A 24,997-nucleotide genomic window follows, 5' to 3' on the forward strand; every position below is an offset into this window, starting at 1 on the left:
GCCCCCCCTCCTTATTTAATCACCGCAACAACCCTATGAGATAGGTTAGGCTGAGGTAGTGCTGCAGCTTGCCTATATCCATCAGTTAATTTCAAGGCTTATAAGAGAATATCTGAAAGTCAGGTCATCCTAGCTGCAAACATCCTTTCAGTTCTTTTTTTTTTTAAAAAAAAAGAACAAATAAATCCTTGATCTGTTGAGTTCTGGCTCAAGTAAACTGCTGAGCCACCCTGAAGCTAGATGCCAGGTGTTGAGAGAGGCAGGGTGGCATAGTGGGTGGAGTGTTAGAGCAGGACCTGAGAGGCCAAGAGTTCAAATCCCCACTCAGCCATGAAGCCAGTCGCTGCCTCACCTGACTCACAGGATTGTGGTGAGAATAAAATAGAGAGAGGGAGAGACCATGGATGCCACCATGGGATATAAATGCAGTAAAAAAATAAATAAAAAGAGGTGGGAGAAGCTTTTCCTGCCAGCCCTAAAGCAACTGAAGGGACATGAGTTCTCCCAGAAGTGGAATGACTACTCGAGCTCACAAAACGATGTAGCTTTTCCGTTCTGCATTTCTAATGGGACAAAGTGGCACTGCAGTGCATTCTCCTGTCACTTTAGTGACAGCTGTCCTCCTGGACTGTATCACTTCAGGATGCAGGCAGCACAGACTGCATTTTTGAATGTTGCCTATGTAAAAAGCATAACCAAGACCTAAGAGTTGCCGCCTAACCTTCTGTACAATCTGCCAGCCTCCTGCATGCAAGGAATATTCAAATGTGCCCACCTCCATCCACATCCTCAGTTGGTATAGTAGTCAGTCCCATGAAAATGCACCTCATTAGAACAATCATAATGTTTACACAGTCTTCTCTTATTATACACTCAGAGGTCATCCAAGTACTACAAGTAAGGAAGTAACAACGTATCAGTTCAAATTTCATGTGAGCTACTGCCTTTTTAAGAAGTTTCTTTATATATTTAACATCGTTTTTTCTATCTGTGTATTCTGCCATCACTTGGATTCCACTGCCATCTAGTGGATATTTGAAAATAAATGAGCTGTTTCAGAAAAAACTGAGCATAGCCAGAGCTGTTGTAATGCCTAAATGGGATGAAATGCAATTCAAATGCATTTGTTATACATGGTGCATCACAGAATCCAGTACAGGAGAATCAAAAGTAGGATTGTGTCTGTTGAAAGTAAGAGTGCATGTATCTCATTAAAGGGACCCAACAGAGGAATTTTGCTTTTGCCTTTGTATTGTCTTCAGCTGTTCCAGTAGAAACTCACCATAAGCTGAGTTAGTGGTTAAACAAACTTTCTTTCTGATTTGGCCAAAGAGCCTGCGCACAGCAGCAACTAACCAAATCCCCCAGGCCACACTTTTGGGACACAGCAGAGACCCATGTGCCAGAGATTTGGTTAATAATGCACACGTTTTCCTCTTTGAACTGTTTAACGTGCTTGCATATATCTTTGTTTACATTAGAGCATATGATAGGGAACAATTACATAAAAATAAAAATGTAAACACTGGCTATGCATAGCTTTATCTTGCCTTTCCCCATGTTATTCAACAGCTACATGAAACCACAGACAGAGGTTGTCTGACAAGTTGGGTGCCGGGTGCCGTTGATACGCTGATGAAGCCCCCAGTTCCCTTCCATCATACTTGGGAAATCACTTGAAGTCCAAAACCTGTCTCTGAAATCAACAAAGGCCTGGATGTAGAAAAAAAGCTGAGGCTTAATCCAGACAAGAAGTGAAGAAAGGAGGTTGTGGTGGCTTCTCCAGTCCTCACCACCCATCCACTCACCTTCCTCAGCATCTGACAGGAGCTGCTCCACATTTTTTAGATTTCCCTCAGGCGGCCTTTATGAGTTACGGACAGGAACAGCACTTGGACACCACTTTGCCCAACTTTGTGGCTGCTCACATGTTGTCCCAGTATCCAGACCTTTGCTCTATACTTTCAAGTAAGCCATCGCTGTGGTGAGCCAAGTAAAAATGTATATAATAGAAACAAATCACTTTATTAAATTTATGGATATTAATCTGATTTGCCTAGTTTATTACAAATCTGGTGCTATTTTGGTTGCAGAATATAGGGATTACACATTGTGCTGTTAATATCTTTTATCAGTCCTGGCCGTTTATTTCTAAGCATATATCACAGGCACACCAATGCATCATTCTGCATATGATCCAATATATAGCATTTTTAAAATCTGCTTGATTTCAGTGGGCAAGTTAATGTTCTCTAAAATCTCTTCCCCACTGGACTCAATGGACTTACAAGTGCTGTACTTTGGACCATGCCTTCAGATGTTGTAATACTGTGAGGCATTCCTTTGTCAGACAGATTGCAGGTTGATAGTCCAGAATGCTCTTTGATGTCTCTTGAAGGGAGATAATGGTTAAGAGATACCTGGAGATCTGTCTTGACAGGTAGCTGTCAGCAGCATGGAGAGAGAGAGGGGGGGGAGGGAGAGGGAGGGAGGGAGAGGGAGAGAGTGCCAAGAGAGGGAGGGAAGGAGGGAGGGAATGGGTGGGAGAGGGAGCTCTGACTCACTTGAAGGTTTATAGGAGTGCAGAGTTGCATCAAACTCTCTCTGGGAGTTTGATGTGAAGTAGTGGATCCAGCAATGCAGTTAGATAATTTTAGACTCTGGTCCACATAACTTGGTGGGGGATTATCTTTGGGTAGATCTACATTGCAAACTTCAAAGCAGCAGATTTCAGTGCACATAATACCCTGTTGGATTGTGACCTCGGACTGGGTTTGATAGTTGATTCCTCTCCCCAGAGAACACTAGGATCTGCAGTTTGGCAGGTTGGAAGTTTTTAAAAGCCTGCCTCACCAAACTGCAATTACAGGATCTCTGGAGAAAGCCAGTACCATTGATGTGGCATGCAACAGATGGCTACAGTATCTATATTTTGATAGCAAGCCCGTGTTTTCTAATTCTTGAAAAGTACCTAGCAATTTTAGATGAAATCATATATATGTGGTTTAATAATCAACCCCTCTTCACAAGGAACTGCGAAATGTAGCTCTGGGAGAGGGAGAGGGGTATCCTAACTGCTTTTTGCACCCTTTGCGAACTGCAGCTCCCAGAATTCTTTGGGTGAAGACGTGACTGTTAAAGTGCTATCGTAGGCCTTTACAGTGGTACCTCAGGTTAAGTACTTAATTCGTTCTGGAGGTCCGTACTTAACCTGAAACTGTTCTTAACCTGAAGCACCACTTTAGCTAATGGGGCCTCCTGCTGCTGCCGCGCCGCCACAGCATGATTTCTGTTCTCATCCTGAAGCAAAGTTCTTAACCTGAAGCACTATTTCTGGGTTAGCGGAGTCTTTAACCTGAAGTGTATGTAACCTGAAGCGTATGTAACCCGAGGTACCACTGTAAATGTATGGTGTGAATGTGGGCTAGGTGATCCTGCAGGGCTCTTACCTTTTTAGGTACACCTCCGTCTACGATGGCATCATTAGAGTTCAGTTTGTGGTAGCTAATATTACACACTCTTACAGCAACTCACTGACTGATAATGACTGCTTACCCGGTCACAGGGTGGACGGCTGTTGTGGCCCATCATGCCAGGCTCCTTCCCCTCAGGTGCATTGCCAAGGTTAGGCGGTCGGCCATTGGGGAATTCCCAGGCCAGTCACTGGAGACTGGTGGGCTTTCCTGCCATCTGTTGATCTGAATCCTAGCTGGGCCGTGTAGGCAGGGCTTTGGACCTGATAAAGGCAGGCTGTCCGACACTGTCTTACACCAACTCAAACAGCATCTTCTCCCTCCTCCCACCCAGAGCCCTTGGTCCCCCAAATATGAGTTCCCATATGGGCTTTGGACCTGATGAATCTTTTCCCCCGCCATTCCTATGGGCACAGCAAAAAGCTCTTTTTCTGTTAAAATTTCCACATTGGAAGTGGAATTAACTAAGGCAAGCCTTACACCTCATTTGAAGCCAAAGAGGCGCATGTCACAAATAATTCTGATCAGACTGCAAATGCGGAAAATGCCTTCATCTTTATATATCCATTGCTGGTATACAGGCTATGACTAGGTAACCAAAACAGTAAAATGTATCAAAGGGAGAGCACTACAAAGCGGAAACAAAGAGAATGGCAACAGGGAAGAGAGACCAATTTATTAATGTGGTTCAAATAAATCACAATGCATTTCAAGCAATGAGCTCTTTGTGAGGGATCTATCAGGAAAAGGAATTGTTCATCTCTATTGCTGTGTCTTGGATGATTTGCTCCAAGAAGCTAATAAACATTGAATCCTATCATGGTACAAAGGATGTGGGAGGTTATCAAAGAAATTGTAATGGATGTGAGCTAGTCTTTTTTTTTCTGATAGACTCTCCAGTAAACAAAAAATTGCACAAACTACTTTGAGACTTATACCACATGAATTAGTAAATTGGTCCTTTGCATCAGCTGGTTTTTAAAAAACAACAATGGCAGTAGCATAAACATAATTATACAGTGGTTGGGGAGGAGGGCACATAAATATTTCCAAAATCAAATCACACGTAAACCTAACTTTATGGAAGATTGAGAACATATATTGGAAGAAGATGGGCTAGTGTGTGATTTTAATGACACAGTCAGTGGATTGATTTTATATGTGCCATTTAATGGCATTCAGGGGAATAAATCAAAGTCACAGTGGAAAATATCTGTACAGTCAAACCATCCAAGTACTCCACTGAAAAGTTTGAAAGATTACTCTAGACTTAATTTTGAAGTAGAAAATAGTACATATTTTGTAACTGCTGTATCGTCTGTCTGCCATTCACTTTACTTCTTGGGTAAAGGAAAGTAATTAATCAGTTTTCAGTTGTTTATGGCAACAGAACCCAGATTTGCCACAGCAAACTTCAAGTATGGTGGGAAATTTTCTATCAGAGCAAGAAGCAACCTATGGGAAACCAAATTAGCATTTTATAGAGTCATAATACATGTTCACATATGCTAAAGAATAGAGACATATTTCTGGTATGTTTGTTTTTTCAAGTAGCATACAATGCACAAGTTCAAATATCTCTCATCATTCATTTTTCACAGTACTGTTTCATTCTTATCACAAAGAATCATCAGAAGATGATTGTTCTAGTGGCACAAAGCATCTTTTTGTTCCTTCAGGTGTCAAGAAGTCCTCCACCATCCCCCACAGATGCCTAAAAACAAATGAAAACAACAACACACTTGTGGCTAAAACCCACTGTGGCAAGTATTTGGCTGAAGCACCCCACCAAACTGTTTTCTACTTTTTTATTAAAGAGTAGCCTGAAATGTTGTGGGGAAAGAGTAATTTGCTCTCCCATCTTCTCACTATTCCATCTTGATTTAGCACTAGACAATGTACAAGGGAAAATTGTCAACTGTTCATTTATCTAAGCTAGAAAGACTCAAATTTAGAAGATCTTTTACCCTTGCCAGATTCAATGCCCTCCCATATTCAGAGCGAATATGCCCATGCAGTTGGAAGGAAGTTGAAACTGTTATTCATGTCCTACTATACTGCCATTATTACAGAGATATACTTTCAGTATTTATCACTCCAATCATGCAGCGAATCCCAAGCAGATCTGATGACCACAACTTAAAATATCTAATAGAGAACAGGGAACCAGAGATTACCTCAAAAGTGGCTAAATTCTGTGCTGCTGCTGCTGTTGCTATACAATGAAGGTGAAAAGCCCTGAATGAACCCAAAGGTCAATGTCTTAGCACACATATTTTAAATTAGCGGTTAAGGTTTTATCGTACATATTTCGATTGTTTTATATCTGTACTATTTACCGTGTTCTAGCTTATAGAGTTTAATTTTAACCTATTTACCTGTCCTCTGTTGCCGTATATGTCTGTATTTCTGGTCTGTGTTCATAAGAAATCAATTCTTTCATTCATTTACTTCATAGGATATGAAGCAATGTTCTGTGGAGAAGCAATGTTCTGTGTCTATTGTGGTCTCCAAGACTGTTCCAGAATGTTCCTGTCATGATGCCATCTATACAGAGAGTCCTCCTTATAGTGAGAGCATGTTTGGGAGATGGGCTCTTAGGGCTCCTCCACACTTACCTTTTGCCCCACACCAACTCTATCCCCCCCCCAAAGTATGTTGGGTGGAGTTGAGCCCCCCCCCATCTTGAGTGGCTTGGTCTTGCTGGGCCTTCCTGCGATGGTGGCAGGCTTGCTGGGCCTCTCCATAGCGGTGGCGAGCCTCATTGTCCCCCCTCACAGTGGTGGTGGGCCTCATCAGGACTCGCAGGCTCCTCCTGACACGCATGACATCACATGTGTGCATCACATGTGTGATGTCACACGTCGAGCTCCCCCCCCCCCCCATGCTGGGTGGGACTCAGTGTCTCTGCTTTCTAGGCAAAGATCTGTACTTTCAAGCTCTGAGTTGGACAGCTCCCCTGCCCCCCGCTGATTTCCGCAGCTGAATCGGAACCACCAGCAAAATTGGGTTTTCTGTGGGTTGTCATTTGCTCTGATTCAGTGGTAAGAGTAAGTAAGAGTGGGTTTCAATGGGGAAAGCGCTGGGGCAAAAAAATAAAAGAAAAAAGTGTTTAGACACAGAGCTTTAAAGCACAGACTGTGCTTAGAAACATGGCACAAAGGGAAGCCTGGATGAGGTCAAGGGTGTTCATCTTCTACAAGTGCTAATTCCTACCTGGGTTGAAGCTGACAAAGTCTTCAGGAGCTTTTTTGTTAGCAGGGACTTTTCTGCAATGCACCTCTTCTCTGTCTAGTATGTCCCCTGAGCCACTGGATGAGGGATTGCATGTGACCCCAATGAAAACTACTTTGGACATCTCAAAGGGAGAGTGGAGGATAAAGAAATTTAACAGTAGCAGCAGCAGCAGCAATAATAACAACATTCGAGCTTACATATGTTGATTTAGGGAGTGAATAGAAATATAAGAATATTCCTCTGTAGTCCATTCCAACTCTAATATCCTAATCTAGTCCCAGTTTCAATGAAGATACAGGATTTATGCATAACCCACTGCATCAAAATATGGCTGGAGATGTGTGTTTCAAATGTGTGGGCTACTGAAAGCAATTCAGTGTGGACAGGCAGTATCCATACATGCATGCACATTCATCCCAATGCACATCTGGAGATGCATCTGATTCGTTCCTCTAGTTCTTGCTTAGGTTCATGGGTGGGTTGGGCTATGTGTGATTCTATATTACGGAGAGTTGGTAACAAGAGCTAAGCCAGCTGGGTATATTGTTCAGGTAAATATTGACTTAGTCACACATTTTGCCTTCAGTCATCAGATAACATCACACAGCACCCAAGAAGTTGCTCCTTTGGGGACTGAATAGTCTCGTTATTAATCTGTGCCTTGCCGCTAATTAATGCCATTTAAATAAGCTTCTGAGCACTAAGGGCAAGGGGGGGGAGAGATGATCCAGTTCTGACTTCACGCAATTAGACACCCTCCTTCAATTATGCCTCCCAGACAGACTTTGATTCTCAGGCTCCTCACAGCCTTTCAAATTCCCTAATCTATAATGAAGGAGACTGACGCCAGCTCCCAAAATGAGAATCATAATAAAAGGAGGGCAAAATTTGGGAGCACCCTCATTTATAAACTGTCTTATTATGCAAATATCTCCAAGGCATGGTACAATTTAAAGGAATCTGAACGCGCACTTTCACTGGGAGCAAAATTGGAAATCGTCTTAAAAGTTTAACACATTAAAAAATATTTAGTAAGGGCATTTCTTTAACTGTCTCCCGGCTAATTACTTTTAATAATTAACAGCCTATAAAGGAGACTAATTAACCTTGTATCCCACTATTATCAGCTGCTAATTGCCTTAATATTTTATTGCCAATAACCTCTAGGATAGCCATATTTCAATGATTTTAAAATAACACCACTGTGGTTTGATTTGGGTTTTTTAACTTGTGACATAACAAATTCCATTATTCTTGCAGGAAAATGAGCTGTTCATATCCTTCTGCATTTCCCTTTTCCGATGGCATCAAAGCAGAGCAGGCTTAGCTTTTCTCTTCATGGTGCTGAATAACAGCACATGTTTTTCTCCATCTTTACAAACTCCCTTCACTGACTTGTTAGTGACTAACAAATGGATGAATGGAAGTTTGGCTAGAAATAATCTTTTGGTGACCATCCTCTGATGGGTTTTTTGTTTGTTTTGTTGTTTGTTTTGTTTTGTTTTTTGCACTTACTGAAAGCTCTCACACCAATTGTCCCAGAGAGAGCTACTGTTTGTTCACCTCTCAACTGTAGAGGAATCAGCTATGTTGGTATAAGGCCTTTCAAAGGGTCACCACCACAGATTGTCACAAACAGTGATTGTTTGCTGCAGTTTGGGTGGCTGGCACTCAAAAGTGTATGGCCGATTCTTCATGGCACAAGTCCCTTGACTGAATACATTGTGCATGCTCTCCTCACAATCCCTAACATGGCACATGTCCCTATGTAGGTGTAACTCAAAGTAAACTCCACAGAGTTCAAGGGGCCTTATTTCCAGATAAGTGTCCAGAAGACTGCAGCCTTGCTTAACGTTTTTGTGAGCATGTGCATGGTGTAAATATAATGTAAGGGGGATTCCATAACCAATCTGTGGCAGGTAGTATAAAGAACAGAGCCATATCTGGCTTCAGTCCTCAAGATTTGTTAAAAAATAAAATATTAGGGAACTCGGATTTATATGGAAGCAGCGCCTTCTGATCCGGGGACCTTTTTTCCAATGCCTGATCTGTGAGGACTCTACATTTACTCAGTAATGAGAGAAATGCAGTTGTTCAGGGTCACTCTCATCTGCTCTTGCTGAATGCACTCCATAGTTAAGCCCTAGGTTACTCTGACTCTGAGTGAACTCAGGCACAATTTAAGCCTCGCCTAGTTTATTATTAGAACGTTCAGACTCACCGCTGGCTTTTCTCACTAAACTTCTGCCTCTGTAATGCACTTGTGATTGTCTGTTCAGCATCCTGAGAAACACAAAATGAGACAGATTCTTTACTCGAAACAAATTGGTTGATATAATATACATCCACGTGATTCACAGATGACTGATACAGATGTATAATGTTTATTCATAGCTATTTGTTTACATAAAGAACTTATAGATATTTATATATGTGACTTAATGATGCTGACGTACATATACTGATGAAATGAGTGCCATATATATAGGTCTATATATGTAAATGTTGGTGGTATCAGCTCTGCACATGGCACAGCTTGGGAATTCTAAGAAACCAAAAAAGTTTTGAACTCAGTGGTTAAAATCAGTGCAGTATTGGAAATTTCAGTTTGCCATCTTGATACGAAATGGCATCCAACTGTATCTAAACATAGATAGAAATCTGTTTTGTTTGTTTGTTTTTTGTTTGAGGAACTATCATGCTAGTTAAGCGTTGTCCAAATGCATAGTGGGCAGAAAATATATAGCAGACTTGTGAAAAGTACCCGGCCTGAAATTTATAAGTGCATAATGTAATTATCCTAGTGAGAAAGCGCAGCATGGGCTGATTGAAAGCCCTTTTGCAAAAAGTCCCACACTGCTCTTTGTAGAGTCTGCCTGCCTCTCCTTCTTCCTGTCCTGACAAAACCCCAGATTGCTGCAGTGTAGTCTGGAATATTTCAGTCCACCATCCTGATTCAAAATGGCACCCAGTAGTGTCCAAACATGGGCCAAAACCCACTCCTCCATCTTGGGATCAGTCACACAATCAGACAATGATATCTCACAAGGTATCTTAACCCATAAAGAACAGACAGACAGATAAACCATTTTCCAAAATATTTAGTAGCCGTAGGGCAAGTACCTTTTCTAATGATGCAGTTTTTGATGTATTGAATGGATGTATTTGACTAGAAATGAATCAAACTTACTCCTATTTGTTTTTTAAGAAACTTGTTAGATGCCTGGAGCTTTGATGCTTCACCCTGTAAAAAATCATAAATATGCACCTTCTTAAACGTCTTGCCATCTTTTTTGATCAGTAAAGACTGTAATATTTTGCTAAAATCATAATCCTATAGAATCATAAGAATGTCAAAAAGTAAAGAGCAGCACTACGAATTCAATATTGGAGCCCCCCCCCCTTTTTTAATACTTTCAAACCATTTATTACACTTTCAAGCTTCCTGTAAGTTTGTCCAGAATCCCTTACACTTTTCTGTCTGAGCTGGTATTAGCATCTTGCTTGGTATTGCACAAGAGGCAAATAAAATGTTGAGGGGCAGTTTGTCACTGTTCAAATAAAATAACAGGAATCTCATGTTTTCCACCTACATACATTGATATCTGCTCAGATATATGTAAAGTGTGTTAAAAAGCAAAACAAAACAATAAGAGATGGTCATCCCCTTTCCTTTGTCATGGATTCATTCACTGTTCCTAGCCATTGATCCTTTTCTAGAATGCCCTGAAATATTGACACAGTTCATTTTGTTTGTGAGTTTCTCCCTCCAATGAGAAGATTGTAAACTTTTGCTTCACTTTTGCTTCTGATTTCAGCTAGCCACAGTTTAGCAGTACATCCAAACCCTAAGCTGTGGTTAACCTTAACCAAGGTACGCTTGGTAGGGCCACGGGAGAGGGCCTTCTTGGTGGCTGCTCCCAGACTTTGGCACTCCCTTCCAAGAAAAGTTATACTGGCTCTCTCCTTGTTATTTTCTGGCAGGTGAAGACTTTCTTGTTCAAACAGGCTTTGGGGAACTGGCTGTTTCTTAAAGAAAGGACTGGTGCTGTGGTGTTCTTATTTTAACAATCTGCATGTTTTAGTGGATGTGTGTGTGTGTGTTTAATTGCATACTCTCCAACTTGTTGCTGCTGGAAATCAGGATGTGTGTCTTCCCAGCTGCGCTCCTGCGTGAGTCATGTGACCTGTGTGAGCTCCCAAACACATGTTTTCAGGCTAAACTTGCAAGATCACAACCTTGCACGGAATCACGGAGCCCAGAAACATAAAACTAAGGCATACCACCTTCAACAGAATGGAGCATGGTGATATCCCCATCTACCTTTTCATTATACCCTTGGATCTTACCTCTAATTCTTTAACGGTCTTCTCTCGGATGTTGGCGATGCCAGCAACCGCCATCGTTTCTTTAATTTCTTTTTGCATTGCTTGGATTTCCTCCCATGTCGTGATAACTTGGCACCGCAAGGATGCAAGTAGCTCAGCGTTGGAAAGGACAGGAGTCTTTGCTTTGGACGCCTTCTCCCGTTCCTTTTCTGCAGGTGCAAAAACATGATGGTGGTTTGGAATGGAGCATTGCAGCTGCAACCTTGCAATCCAAAGGCAAAAGCCAAACAGGCTGAGGAGAGAAAAGGAGTGAAGTAGCTTTTCCCCATCAGGATGTCTCTCTCAGCAGCCTGACACTGTAGAGAACTACGGCACAATATTAGTCAAACTCAGAGTGCAACATTGGACAACGCCCACTGATTTTACAGTTCTTCTGTACGATCCATAAAGCATCCAACACATCAGTCCCATTGTTCAAAGCAAAGCTACCACTCACCCGTCATTTTTTCATAAGACTGGCTCATCCACAGCTCCATTTCCAATTCATTTCTTAATCTGAAATGTAAAAGAAGGAAAACGAAGCCTCTAATTCATTCCAGTCCAGCAGTGGCAGTGTTTTAAGACTTGCACAATATACGCCAGACCCAAGCAAAAGTGGAAGAGCTGATCCTGTTGAATGTGTTTACATGAGGATTACTCCAAATGCAAAATGACTCCAAATGTGCACTGTGTGTTTGCTCACCCACCAGTTTATTAGCTGCATGAATGAAAGGCAGAAGCCCTTGGATAGCAATCAGATTCTCCTGATTGCCCTTTTCTCAAATATAAACAACAAGGGCCATATTCTCCAGTCATTTCCATGTTTACCTTTTGTGGGTATTTTATTTTGTGGGTGTCAGGCGTAAGCCATAAGGCAGGATATCAGTGAATGAATGAATGAATGAATGACAAACAAAACAAAGGGGGGGAAAGCACTCCTTGCAAAGGCTGACGTTATTATAAGTGCACATCAAACTAGGTTGGCTTCACTCAGCCCTACAAATTGCAGGTGCTCATTTCTGGGGTTAGCAACATACATAGTTTTCCCCAGTTCTATCATATGGGACAATTTGAAAATCCACATGTACAGCCCTGAATATTTGTCAATGCCAGAAAGTAAAGTGAGTTCCTTGATTCATCAGGGATGTGTCTACACAATCATTTTAAGAGCCCTACGAGATTTTAGTGCAGGCAACCAAGAAGTCTCCTTCAAGGTTTCAAAGTTACTTTTAATAATATACTGTTGATATCATTCTGAGGGCATGAATATTCATGGATATACCAGAGAAGCAGAAAGCATGACAGACTTTGTTCACATCCTGCTTTTACTGGGAAAACGGCCAATAAGTTCCAGGACTTTTGGCAAGAGATTAAGCCTGCAAGTCCATAACATTGTTATTGGAGAACAAGTCCTGTTGAACTGAATGCAACTGGGAGTAAGTAATTTTGGAACTGCACTGCACAAATGTACTTAGATCCCATTGGCATGAATAGGGGTTAAGCTGCCTAACTGTGTGCAGGCATGGAGCCTAAGACACCACATATATTCACAGCCGAAAATTTTTGTTCTGTGCCAAGTGGATTATGATGTGATAAGTAAGAAAGTAAAACAGGTGAGACTTTTTGAGCCACCGAAGAAAGACAGAAACAGGAGCAACCACCAAAAACAGCTCTCTGTCTGTACCAGTTACTTATTTCTGCCCCATTAATAGCATTATTGAAGGACAATAGTGGAACATTCAGAAGGTGTGGAACTCTGGATATAAGCAAATCTCTCCATTTTTGGTTTCTCTGTTTTTCATTTTTCCACCCTTAAATTCAGTTCTGCACATTTCCACATCAGTTTCTGATTATTTTTAATAATAAAAAGGTCCTCTTGAAGATTAAGCAGCATTTTCATGCAAATGTCTCCTCACATACACAACTCTATGTATTTTTGCCTAGCCATGGCCCCTTATTACATGTATTTTTATATGTTAGTTTCACCAATCCATTTACCCTAGTATATGCATATTACAACACATTGTGTGGCTGAAGAACCACATCGCAAAATTCAGAGAAGTGCAAATTTCAAAAGTTGGCTGAGTTTTCTTTGCATCCTGTTTCAGAAAGTGCAGGTTGGGTAGGTTCACCTGTAAGTGCCAATTGAACTCCCTACCCACATCCCTGCAGGCCAATTCATTTGGCAAAATCTATGTCTAGGCCTTGGTGCTGTGCCTACCAAACCCACAAGAATATTGGCTACCCTGGTTAAGGGTGTGTGTGTGTGTGTGTGTGTTGTATAAACATTTCACACTTACACAACTTACTCTTCGTTTCTTGCTAAAGCCAGTCTGGATTTCTGCACAAGATGCTGTACCTCCTGCCTATTCGCTTCTATTTCATGAGTCATCGCTGCCCTCTTCTCCATGCCTTTGACTTCATTCTGCAAGGTCTATATTGTGGTGGAACGACAAAGACAGCCATTAGGACATTCCAGCAGGAGGGAAGCATAGCTGTGAGCAAAGCCGGTTTGTGCTATTTTTCTTAACTGGGGTGACAGAACATATCTTGAGTTTGTGTTTATGTGCATACATTTGACACACCTTATATTTAACACACACACACCACTGAATCCTGGGAACTGTAGTTTTGCCCTTCTCTGAGCTATAATTCCCAGCACCCCTTTTACAATTACGGTTACAAGAATTCAGGGAGGGGGCTAGTTTAAATGTGTGGTGTGTACACTGCCTATGATTCATGTCGCTGCATAAAGGCCAATTACAAATACTGAGCAATATCAAGTACGGGACAACAATACACAGGCCAGATCCAAACTTACAGCAGAATGAGTAATCTGTAATCTGAACTACAGGCGAGGGATAGAATGCTCCCCTGTGTTAGAAACGTCCTAGGAGAAGAAACATCTAACTCAGCTCTTTGCCTGCTTTTTATACACATTTAAGCACAAGGCAAAAACTTTCCTCCTCAAGCAGGACTTTGGCTGTTTGACATCCAATGCCCTTTCAAATATGCCGTGGAAAGGGGAAATTATTGGTTTGCTTCTGTTCTTATTTTTATTATGTATTATACACACATACACACACATACTGAAGTTAATGTTGTGAACCACTCTGAAATCTATGGGTACAGGGCGGTATACAAGTTTAATAAATAAAATAAATTAAGGTCATTCTACTGCAAGTGCTAAGGAGGCCTAATAGAGCACACACAGAAGGCTAGCCCAGCTATACCATTAGACGTGAGGGACGCTTGAGTTCTGTGCTGCCTGAAACTGGGGACACATGTTATGTGAAGTGTGGATGGCAGAAAGTGCCATCCATTACGTTTACAACAAAGGAGCACTGGGACAGGCCCAGACGGATTCATACATTGCATTATATTGAAAAACAAACATTGGTTTTTTTACTCTGTACTGCATTGTAGGGAGAGATTCCAGCAGGATCAGCATGTAGAGTTCATATTCAGTCTGTAAAGCCAAACAAGAAAGTTAGACAATCAGATATCTACAAAGCTTAGAGATGGCACTTAGATATTCTTTGTTCCCACACAGTGATTTTGGAAAGGCAGGACATCTCACTCCTTCCTGATCTTCAAATACACTTAAAATTCCCTATAAGATGCGAAAGAACTTGATAAGCTAGTGGTCAACTGCAAAGGATACCCAGAGTTTTAGTTTGTACATTTTATTTGGGAACTACCACTTATTCTATGTGACGATGACTTTTAGTATGTTAGGCAGCCCTCCTTGCCTTCCTGCACTTCAAGAAAAGCCCAGCTGATGAGGTCATGCGGTTTTCAGGAAGTGTGAGAATTCAGGGAGGCTGCAGAAGGCAGACTGCCCAAAATATTATTTATAGAATGAAAGGGCACTCATGGAACTCATTGGCCACATTGAAAGCAGGTTAAACACAATAAAAAAAAACCTACAGCCACCAATGAGAATTTCACTGAAATTTTCCCTTTCCTTTGATAATTCATAAATGCAGTTTCTTTTTTCATAAATTGTCCAAAATTGGGCTTTCTTTTCTTTTTTCTTTTCTTTTAGAGAAGGGGGGGGGGAATTTCCAGCACATTTACTAGAGAAAACATGCACATCCTTCATAGCATAACTTTGTACAAATGTCCCTTTGTATCCTGTGTTGTGATTGAGAGGTTGTGTGAGCTACATAGAGCTACAATGATGTTGTTAACTAAGCAACTGTTAGTTGAAAATGAATTAGGTGTTAAAGGCATCACAGGTGCCAAAGCAAGCGGCCCGGGGCTCGGGATATCCCTTCTTAAATGTTAGGAACAGCACATACTTTCACTTCCTTCAGTATGTCACCAAATATCAAAGAACTGTTGCAGATATCTTCAAAAACGTCACCAACAGCCTGCAACCGGTTGAAATGAGGCCGGCTGCAGTCGCAGATATTCCGAAGCGCCTGGAAAGGAAGAGAAGGAAATTCACAAGGTTTATTCAGATCTGATCCCTTTGGCAAGCAGGCCAAATATAAATTTCAGACAGTCAAATCCCAAGCACTTCCAGACCAATTTCTCTTCCAAATAGGGAAGAGCTGTAAGCCCCATCACAGATGGTGTTTTGGTTCATAGAAAGGCAAGCAAGTTCCTGAAGAGAACATTTGTACAATTTATATCCTGTAGTATCCAAAGATCATGTTACTTCTTCCAGGAACCCAACTTCTCCCTTGCTGTGTATACTCCATGGTTGTTGTTCTTGTTGTTTTCTTTAAAAAAAAATACAACCAATAAAGTCCTTCATGCCCTGGGCAATACAAATTCAAAGCCAAGAAGGGCTGGATTCTGCTGCCTAAATTATGCAAACTGTTTCTTTGTATAATTTCTCAATTTTTGCAAACTTTATTCATGTTTTGGGAGCAGTGGCGTAGCGTGGGGGGTGCAGGGGGGCGGCCGCACCGGGCGCAACATCTGGGGGTTAGGGTTAGGGGGCACAAATCCACGGGTTAGGGGGCGCAAATTACTTGCCTTGCCCCGGGTGCTGACAACCCACGCTACGCCACTGTTTGGGAGTCAAGGGAGGGATAAAGTTGCTGGAACGTCAGTAGCAACACTAAACATCTCATTCAACCACCTATTCTGACTCCTTAGATGTTAGCAGACAGTGAATGTGTTCATAAGCCCCATGGCCCTGTCAGGATCAGGCATGGACTGGCAGGCTCAGGCTGAGGAGAAGAAAGCAGATGGAGGGGTGAATCATGGGAACTGGGGGTAGAGGTTCTTCCCCTTCTAGCCCTCCTGCTCAGTGGAGAGCCTCACTGGGGCTGAGGACAGTATTGATCACCCACCAAGGATGGCTGAGCCAGAGGCAGCAGAGGCTGAAAAGGAGGGCAAGATGGAGCCTCACCACCAAGGACCAGACTCCACCTCTGTAGGTAGGAACAGACTCACCCACCCAGGTGGAGTGTATGTTTACTAACTCAGCCTTCTCATAAGGTGAGATACTCTTGCGGCTAAGTGTACCATGTCTCATCTTTGAAAGTTTTGCAGGAGGGGATTGGAAACTTATTGGGACATCTTCATTGCTTCTTTTCTGTTCTGAACTTCCTGCCTGGGCCCGGAACTCTTCACTCTGTCCTCGTGTTTTGGGTGAGAGTCAGGACAGATTGCCACAAGAGCTAGAAAGCAGCTACTAGAATGCTTGTGGGAATTAGAACATAATTCATTGATACTATACTGGTTGTGTTGGCTACGTATTAGCTTCTGGGCGCAATTTAAAGTGTTGTTTTGGCCTTTAAAGCCCTAATCCACAGTCTGTGGCAGTTTTTGTCAGTTTACATTTCTTGGTACAGAAAGTATTGATCTGATGTGTAGAGATCCTTCCTATTCTAACTAATTCAAGAGGGTTCTGGAAGCTTCTCCATGTGAAAGAAACAAGCAAAAGGTTCAGGATGTTTGGGTCACTCTTTCAGAGAAGCCAAGTACAGCTGGCTTAAACTGGTTCTGTTATCTCCTCTGTTAAGGTCATGATTATTATAATAGTAAGGTCAGAAGGAGCCTAGGTTTCACTTTCACTTTCTATCTCTCCTTCTGGTGTGGTGCTCTGTATATAGTGTTAAGGTTTAGTCTTACTATAAGTTATTGTAAGTTTAAGTCAAGTCTGCTGCAATTGGACTTCTTATGGACAGTGGCAATCCGAATGTATTGGATTTGTGACCATTATGCTCATTTGCCTTTGGCAGCAGTAAAGCTCTGCTGGATAGTAATAATAATAAATAATATTTATTTATTTATACCCTGCCCTTCCCTGTTCAGAAAACCGGGCTCTGAGCAGCTAACAACAAATTTAAAACACTTACTTGTGATACAACAAAAAACAGCATAAAATACAGTATAAAAGTGTGAATAACAATAAATTCAAAAATAAAAAATCAATTTAGGGGAAAATCCATCCAATAAACATTAGATGATCACCAGGGCTAGCTGGCTAAATTAGTCCTATGAAATACAATTGCCTCTGGTCTATTTTGGGGAAAACCTGCAAGATGTTTAAGTTTTTACTCTGCTAACTATACGTTGGAATCTGCTCTGGATCAATATTGAGCAGAATTCCGTGACAGTTTTGGTATTTCCAGACAATCTAGTTAAACTGGGTTCCTACAAAGCTGCTGAAGATTTAATTCAGAATTTGTGGGGACAGGGCTGCAGTAGTGGTTGGTGGTGCAGAATGGGGTCTGGTGGGACTGCTCAAGACTGGCTTCCCAATGTGGAGATCACTGCTAGTAACCAAGAGGGGGAGAGTAGAGGAAGTGATGGGGTCAGTGTAGTGTGGAAACAGCAGTGGGGTCCGTCCTTCACCTTTGTCCTCTTGGTTACCCTCAGCAACCCACACCTTTGCAAGCCGGGTGAGCAGGGCCCACCCACTCCACCCTGCTCCACCAACCACTGCTGGTTAATTGAACCCATTCTAACAGATGACAGGTTCGAGAGCTTGAATACCTGGCTGAGGCCTAGTGATATTGTTCACTCTTCTAATAGACAACCAATTATCATCTCAAGATGAATACATGGCTTACCCACAACACTGATTCCCCCCCCCCCTTATCATTTTTCCAGAGTTTTACATGAGTTGGGAGCCTGTGTTCCTTTCTCATTCCACACTACCCTTTACTTACCTGAGTCAACGTCCTTTCATGGTGCTCTGCTGAATCGCTCCCAATAAAGTCATTCTTCAGCAAATCTTGCTTTGCGATCACATCCTTCTGAAACTGCATGAACTTGCGAAACTGGTCCGTTCTGGTCACACCAGCCAAGTAAGAAGGAAAGAATTGGTATTCATCTTTCGTCTCCTCCATGGCACAAAGCCGACTGTTGATTGTCGGTTTGTATTTCAACGTTCTCATCTCTGGAACCTCCAGCTCTTCCCTAATAAGTTGCCCTTGAAAAATGCCCAGTTCCCCCTTTGCCTCCTCAGCATCCTTCTTTCTTTGCTGTTTGAAAGATGTGGAATTGAGGGAAGTGCTCACTGGAGATCTGTAGCTGGCCTTGAATGCCCGAGGTTGAAAACATGACTGAGAAGCAGATTTGGCACGGGTGGGTGTGGGTGTTGAGTCCACACAGCTGCTCAAGGTAGCTTGTGTCTTTCTGGATACCACACTGGGTGTTGTGAGATTGGTTCTTTTTGTGAGAATTAGTGCAGATTTTTTGGCACTTTCCCAAAAGTTGTTCTTGATCCATTGCTGGGGCTTGTAAAGCTTGTCATGGTTCAGGTGGCCAGAGGTGTAAAGCTGAATGTCAGCTTTGTGGGCCTTTTCCATTCTGTCTAAGAGGTCCTTGAGGCTGCTTTTTTGGTTCTCGCCTGCCATGAGGAATGTTCACCGCTGTGCATACAAACAGAATGGTCAAGTCAAGCAAAAGAAAGCGAAACATTCATCTTGGTGTCTCTTGTCTTCCGTCAAGAGTTCTAGAAGTATTTTGGTTCACACTGGATATCTGGATGCAGTTGACCTAACCCCACCACACCATAATGCCTCTTCTTTAGGAAAATAGCACCGTTCCCAGCCAAAACAAACGCTCCCTTTATTTTGCACCTCTCTTCCCCAATTCATTCTCCGGAGGACTGTTTGTCACACTGGACTATATAGGCAGAAATGCAGCCAGAATGAGTGTGAGAAGAAAGGTTTTTGCTCACTGGCCAAACCTGTGCACAGAGTCTATGTACATAAAAACAAAAATGCAGAGTACAGGTTGCTTGCATATAAGTTGTACCCGTAGGATCTGTTGTACACATAGGATCCATATACAGCTTTGTATGAACATAGGCGTTTGAGATATGGCCAATGGTTGCCCCACTTTCCATGTGTTTATTCTATCTATATTGTCATCTGCAGAGAGCTATTGCATTTAGTGAATACATGTCATAAGAACCGCATGGATGTTTTGTATATGTCCCTAAGCCTACCCTGCTAAGATGGCTATTTTACTAGGGACCAGTAGGCTGACATGCATCTAAATGCACTTTCAGGTGGTAAAGCTAGATTGTTGTTGTTATTCAAAGAAGGGCTACTTGAAAATAGCAAAGACAAATGAATGCCTTTTGTTTAAATTTCAGACTAACATGCCGGCTGCGCTACTCACATTTCTCAAGGTGTAGGGTGTTTGGACAAAATGAAGAATCACTACTTGTGCTATGTGGGAAATAACATCCACCTTGGGAATGAAGGCTGGATCAAGTTATAGGATTTAATGGAAATGACAACAACAACAACTTTATTATTTATACCCCACACATCTGGCTGGGTTTCCCCAGCCACTCTGGACAGCTTCCAGCACATATAAAAGCATAATAAGATGTCAAACATTAAAATCTTCCCTGATGCAGGGCTGCCTTCAGATGTCTTCTAAAAGTCTTTAAAGTCAGCCAAATCAGTGCGGTAGAAATAATAAAATTATTATTAATTATTCTAAGTGGAAGGGTGGGAATGTGTACCCATCATATCCTTTAGTCAGCCTGCTAGATCCCTAAATAGCACCCACTGTCTGGTACAGGGTCTGCCTGCCCATCCTGTGTGTTGTGGCTTGAAGTGTTCCACAGCGGAAAGACCAAAGTTCCTTTTCTGCTTAGATCATGATCTCCATTGCCTCCAGACACTGCATAGATGATCCTTTCCCTCTTGGCCAAGGATTGGTTGAGAAATGGTCCATGTGCAAAGGTAAAAAAATTAAAAAACGACCTCTGGATGGTTAAGTCCAGTCAAAGGTGACTATGGGATGCAGCGCTCATCTCACTTCAGGCTGAGGGAGCCGGCGATTGTCCACAGACAGCTTTACGGGTCATGTGGCCAGCATGACTAAACCGCTTCTGGCACAACAGGGCACTGTGATGGAAACTAAAGCGCACGGAAACGCCGTTTACCTTCCCGCCACAGCGGTACCTACTGCATTTAGCTACTCGCATTGGTATGCTTTTGAACTGCTAGGTTGGCAGGAGCCAGGACAGAGCAACAGGAGCTCACCCTGTCACACAAATTTGAACCGTCAACCTTCCGATTGGCAAGCCCAAGAGGCTCAGTGGTTTAGACCACAGCGCCACCCGCTCTCTTTTGGTCCATGTGGCCACCACATGTTATGTTGGAATTCTGAGCTTATGTTGGAATTCTGAGCTTCGACATGATTTCTGAGTTTCCTACCAATAAACACTTTTCAATCACTTAGAAAACAGCAGAGGTTCAAAACATAGCAAAACACTACACATTTTATTGCTTGGGTCATCTTGGAAGAAATTACCTATAAATACACCAGCATGGCTAAGTGCAAGAAACTTTTTTTTTTCAATTTAAATATAATGGAAGAAAAATAAATTAACAAGTAGCAGTCTTTCAAGAAATTCCAGCTTCAAGTAAGCAAGATATGTGTTGTTGTTTTTTTGTGGCATCTTGCTTTTACTGTTTACTAATTCAACACAATTCCTTACTTGTTCAAAACAGGGGGGGGGGGGACTCCCAACAATTACTCTAACAAACCCGATTACTAAAATGCATTTAAACTGCGCACTGACTTACATTTCACAAACTCCACAAAGTATAAGACGTTAACTGCTGCTGCTTTTATGCTGGTTCGTTCCCAAGGAAACCAGTCAAACATTCCAAGTTCTATTTAAACTGCCTGTGCTTGTTAAACAACAATGCATGCGTGACTAGGCCTGATCAGAAGCAAAATCCCAGTTCCTGGATATTCCACGAGATAATCTTTATTTGCAACAGAGGATATTTTAACTTCTTAATGGTGAGTCCAACTTCTTTGTTTGAAAGGATAGCTGGTTGAAAAGTGTTGAATATAGCAAACTTTCCAAGATAGGATTGCCTGCGGTAGTGTTTTCAAGTTCTGAATTCATAATATACAATATGTGTGCATCAAACACAGTAACTTTAAGGTATGGTGCAAAGTAAGGTAGAGAAGAATGAGAGGCAGGATGGTGGTCAAAAGAGCCAAAAAATGCCACAGCAGCAGAAAGAAGAGTTTCCAAGCTGCTTATATTGTTACAATCAACAATTAGAACAAAACTAATGCTGGATTTTTTGAAAACACAAAAATGCTTCCGTGCGCTTAACACCATACAGCAGTCCTCTCAAATTAGCAAGAAAAGTGAGTTCGATTATGCACCCTTATTGAACTATTTATGCAGCTCCCCCTATAGACACATAGAGAGGGAGACTACACAAACTGAGCAGGGGTTTCTGTTGCCACTTCTCCCCAGAAATTGTAATAAAAATGAACACAAGATGCTTTTTTTAAAAAAATCTCTGTATTCAGTAATATTCACAACATGTATATATGTATATGTCTGTATAATTCAATTAAAATTATGAACAATTCTAAATATTTAATGTATCATACATATATTTATATGTATAATTACATATCCACAGAAGATGCCTTGCTGCATTACAGCCAGCTGTTAAAGCAGAAATAGGATTCACTATAGGACTCCAGATATGCATATGTTCTGGCTGTTTGGTTTTGCAGACTTATTTACAACTTATCTAGACCATAATAAACCATTTATGTTCTATTGTACAAACATAATTGTAAAGATTTGAGATCGTTTAAATACAAAGACTGCAAATGAATACATGAAAATATTACATACCATATACAGTATTTATAATTCATAGATGCAAAGTTAAGACCTATTTAAATTATTGCACTTGCATATTTTTTACAAAGTTTCCTCAGCATTATACATAACATCCTACCTGAACTCCTTAGATATAATAAAATTGGATAGTGTTGCCTCTGAAGTTTTTTTTCTTCCCAGAACCCACCAGAACCTGGAAATACATGGATCTAAATCTACAAACCAGTTACGTTATTAATGTATGGAGTAAAAGGTAAAGGTAAAGGTACCCCTGACCATTAGGTCCAGTCGCGGATGACTCTGGGGTTGCGGCGCTCATCCCGCTTGATTGGCCGGGTCATATGGCCAGCATGACTAAGCCACTTCTGGCGAACCAGAGCAGCGTGCGGAAACACCGTTTACCTTCCCTTCGGAGCGGTACCTATTTATCTACGTGCACTTTGACGTACTTTTGAACTGCTAGGTGGGCAGGAGCAGGAATTGAGCAACGGGAGCTCACCTCATTGTGGGGATTTGAACCACCAACCTTCTGATCGGCAAGCCCTAGGCTCTGTGGTCTAACCCACAGCGCCACCCGTACCCAATGTATGGAATACACTCCCATATTACAATCAAGCACAGTTTTTTGGTCAGCAAACTATGAAAATTACTCTGGTGTGCCTTTGATCGGTTGTTATATTAGAATTATATTCTGTGTCTCCTAATGCCAATTTAGGGAGAATGACCTGTTGTCCTCAGAACAAATGTAGTTGCCTTACGCATTGCACAACAAGGGGACTGCATCACAGTGCTTTTAAAACTTGCCAGAACCACGTGGAGACTTACAGGTCATCTACTTTTTTATGAAAACAAATGTCTTACATATTCTATATAGCTTTAGCACTGACTGAGCAAGTGACTCGCCGACCCGTTAACACAAACCAGAGAATACAGAATTTTGTCAAATTATGTGCTTCACAATCGACTCCATTGGCACAAGCACTGTGCTCCCCCAGCGTCAACCATGGAAGCTGCAGTGACATTGGTGTGGGGAGGGGCAGCTCCTCAGCCCTGCCCCATTATGTCATCCACTGCACCATCCATTTGCATTTGTGGCCTCTGTAACCTTTTTTCCTCTAACTTCTTCCACAAAAGGTTAACAGCTTGCGGCCTCTTTCAACTTTTATTTAGGCGAAATGATTCAGGGTGGCTCCAAATGTGACACAAATGACGAGCAAGCATCTACTTGCAGGCTGAAGTTTGGACTGGGACAATGCCATGTGACCCAAAATCACGCCTACTTGCAACAAAATCCCAGGAGATGGAAGGCTATGCATGTACTTAATATAAGCATGTAAATTTTACACTGTAAAAAGATAGCAGTTACGTAATACTGCCAAGAACATTAAATGACTTCAATCTACCTAACTTCTGAGACTCTTTTATATTGTAAAAAGGAATACAACTCAATTCTGGTTAAAAGTTGCTGTGGAGGAAGGGATAGAACATAAAAGGATAGATATATGTATATATACCTAAACCATAAGTTAAAAAAATTCAGTGCCAATGGCAGACAAGAGTAAAGTGCATCTGCTGATCATCTGCAGGCAGCCTGCAATTCTGCCATCCATGGAATCACTGCGTATGTGAGTGCAACCTATTTCCATAATAATAATTTATTAAATTTGTATACTGCTCTTCATCTGTAGATCTCAGGGCAGTTCACAACTTAAAAATAAAGGGAAAAAACACAAAATACGTAACAGACATTACCAAAAACAAACCAATAACCCCCCCCCCCTTTCAAATGTGAGTCATCATTATGGAAATAGGTTGCCCTCACTTGCAGATGGTTTGTGTAGTGCCCACACATACCAAACAACTCCTAACATGGTCATCGGGTGCATAGATATCAAGCTGCACCATATGTACCATTGCCACTACAGTGTGAACCAGCCTGAAGTCTGAATGTTTGGCAATTAAAAAAAATTAAAACATCACATATCTGGAACTGTTTCTTGCATTACTAACTCTGTCATTTTTCTAAGGTGTGTGCGTGCATACTGTGCATAGGAATGCTTTGCATTAATCAGAAAAAAATATATAAGACATACATAGACACATAAATGCAGTTGTCCAAATGAACAAAATCTGATCATATTAGGTTATGTTCTTTCTTTAACAGGGACTCGGTTCTGCTGGGCAGCAATGCCCATATATGACTATAAGAATGATTAAAGTGAATCAGCAGAAGACCTTTACCCTTAGGGCAGTGCAGTCAACTGGATCCATTCAACAAACTGGGTCTTTAAAAAGACCTGCCAAAACACAGATTTAAATCTAAATGTTTTGTGTAAGACAAAGGCTCAAACATATTTCTACAATTATATTTCTGACCAGATAGTGCACATTTACATACAAACTTGTAACAGTATTTGCTGTTAAGGCAAATCTTTTTGGATACCCATTTGATTGGGGGGGGGGGGAGATAAATATTTTTGAGCTAATGAAGCATTGTGAACGATGTACTGACAGTACAGTGTGTACGAGAACGAAGTCTGCTTCTAACAGTCCTCCATAATGGCAAGGGTTCACTCTTAATGATTGTGCTATATTTAAAGTTTTGCACCAGCAACAGCAGCAACAAAAAAGTACTTCGAACATTATAGCATGTGATTCTATTGTCAAGTAATGAACTTGGCACACCAGTTCTTTTCAGGGTTATTAGACCATCTCACAGATATCAACCTGCATAAAGATATTCTCACAGTACCTTCCATTTCATTGTCACACTGTTGAGGATACATCTAAGCAGCAATAGAAAAAGCACTAGTAAAGTGTC

At 41.6% G+C, this 24,997-nt stretch overlaps 1 protein-coding gene and 1 long non-coding RNA gene across 11 annotated transcripts in view; one reads left to right on the forward strand and one right to left on the reverse strand.

The window, feature by feature from the left end:
* The window catches only part of LOC310703824 (uncharacterized protein C6orf118), a 42,848-nt gene extending 21,635 nt beyond the window's left edge, over positions 1–21,213 (reverse strand). For 8 of the 10 annotated variants that reach the window (XR_014524386.1, XR_014524387.1, XR_014524388.1 and 5 more), the window contains exons 1-9: positions 21,101–21,213; positions 18,215–18,919; positions 15,383–15,505; positions 14,488–14,547; positions 13,388–13,512; positions 11,536–11,594; positions 11,061–11,248; positions 9,901–9,954; positions 8,932–8,993 (exon numbers count right to left, since the gene is read on the reverse strand). Coding sequence is in view for 5 of the 10 variants with exons in the window: in XM_083496539.1 (XP_083352665.1) it covers positions 8,932–8,993; positions 9,901–9,954; positions 11,061–11,248; positions 11,536–11,594; positions 13,388–13,512; positions 14,488–14,547; positions 15,383–15,505; positions 18,215–18,904 (1,361 nt within the window). In the remaining 5 variants the exon portion in view is untranslated. Of the gene's footprint in view, positions 1–4,128; positions 5,188–8,931; positions 8,994–9,900; positions 9,955–11,060; positions 11,249–11,535; positions 11,595–13,387; positions 13,513–14,487; positions 14,548–15,382; positions 15,506–18,214; positions 18,920–21,100 lie in introns of those variants that run through there. The other 2 variants (XM_083496537.1, XM_083496536.1) reach the window with 2 other exon arrangements.
* Positions 20,237–23,578, forward strand: LOC310703881. The gene is made up of 3 exons (XR_014524412.1): positions 20,237–20,251; positions 21,167–21,323; positions 23,347–23,578. It is a non-coding gene; the product is annotated as an uncharacterized lncRNA (long non-coding RNA).
* Positions 23,579–24,997: the final 1,419 nt, after the last annotated feature.

The sequence above is a fragment of the Podarcis liolepis genome (assembly GCF_965112155.1).
Source record: "Podarcis liolepis genome assembly, chromosome: 3".
NCBI classification, from domain to species: domain Eukaryota; kingdom Metazoa; phylum Chordata; class Lepidosauria; order Squamata; family Lacertidae; genus Podarcis; species Podarcis liolepis.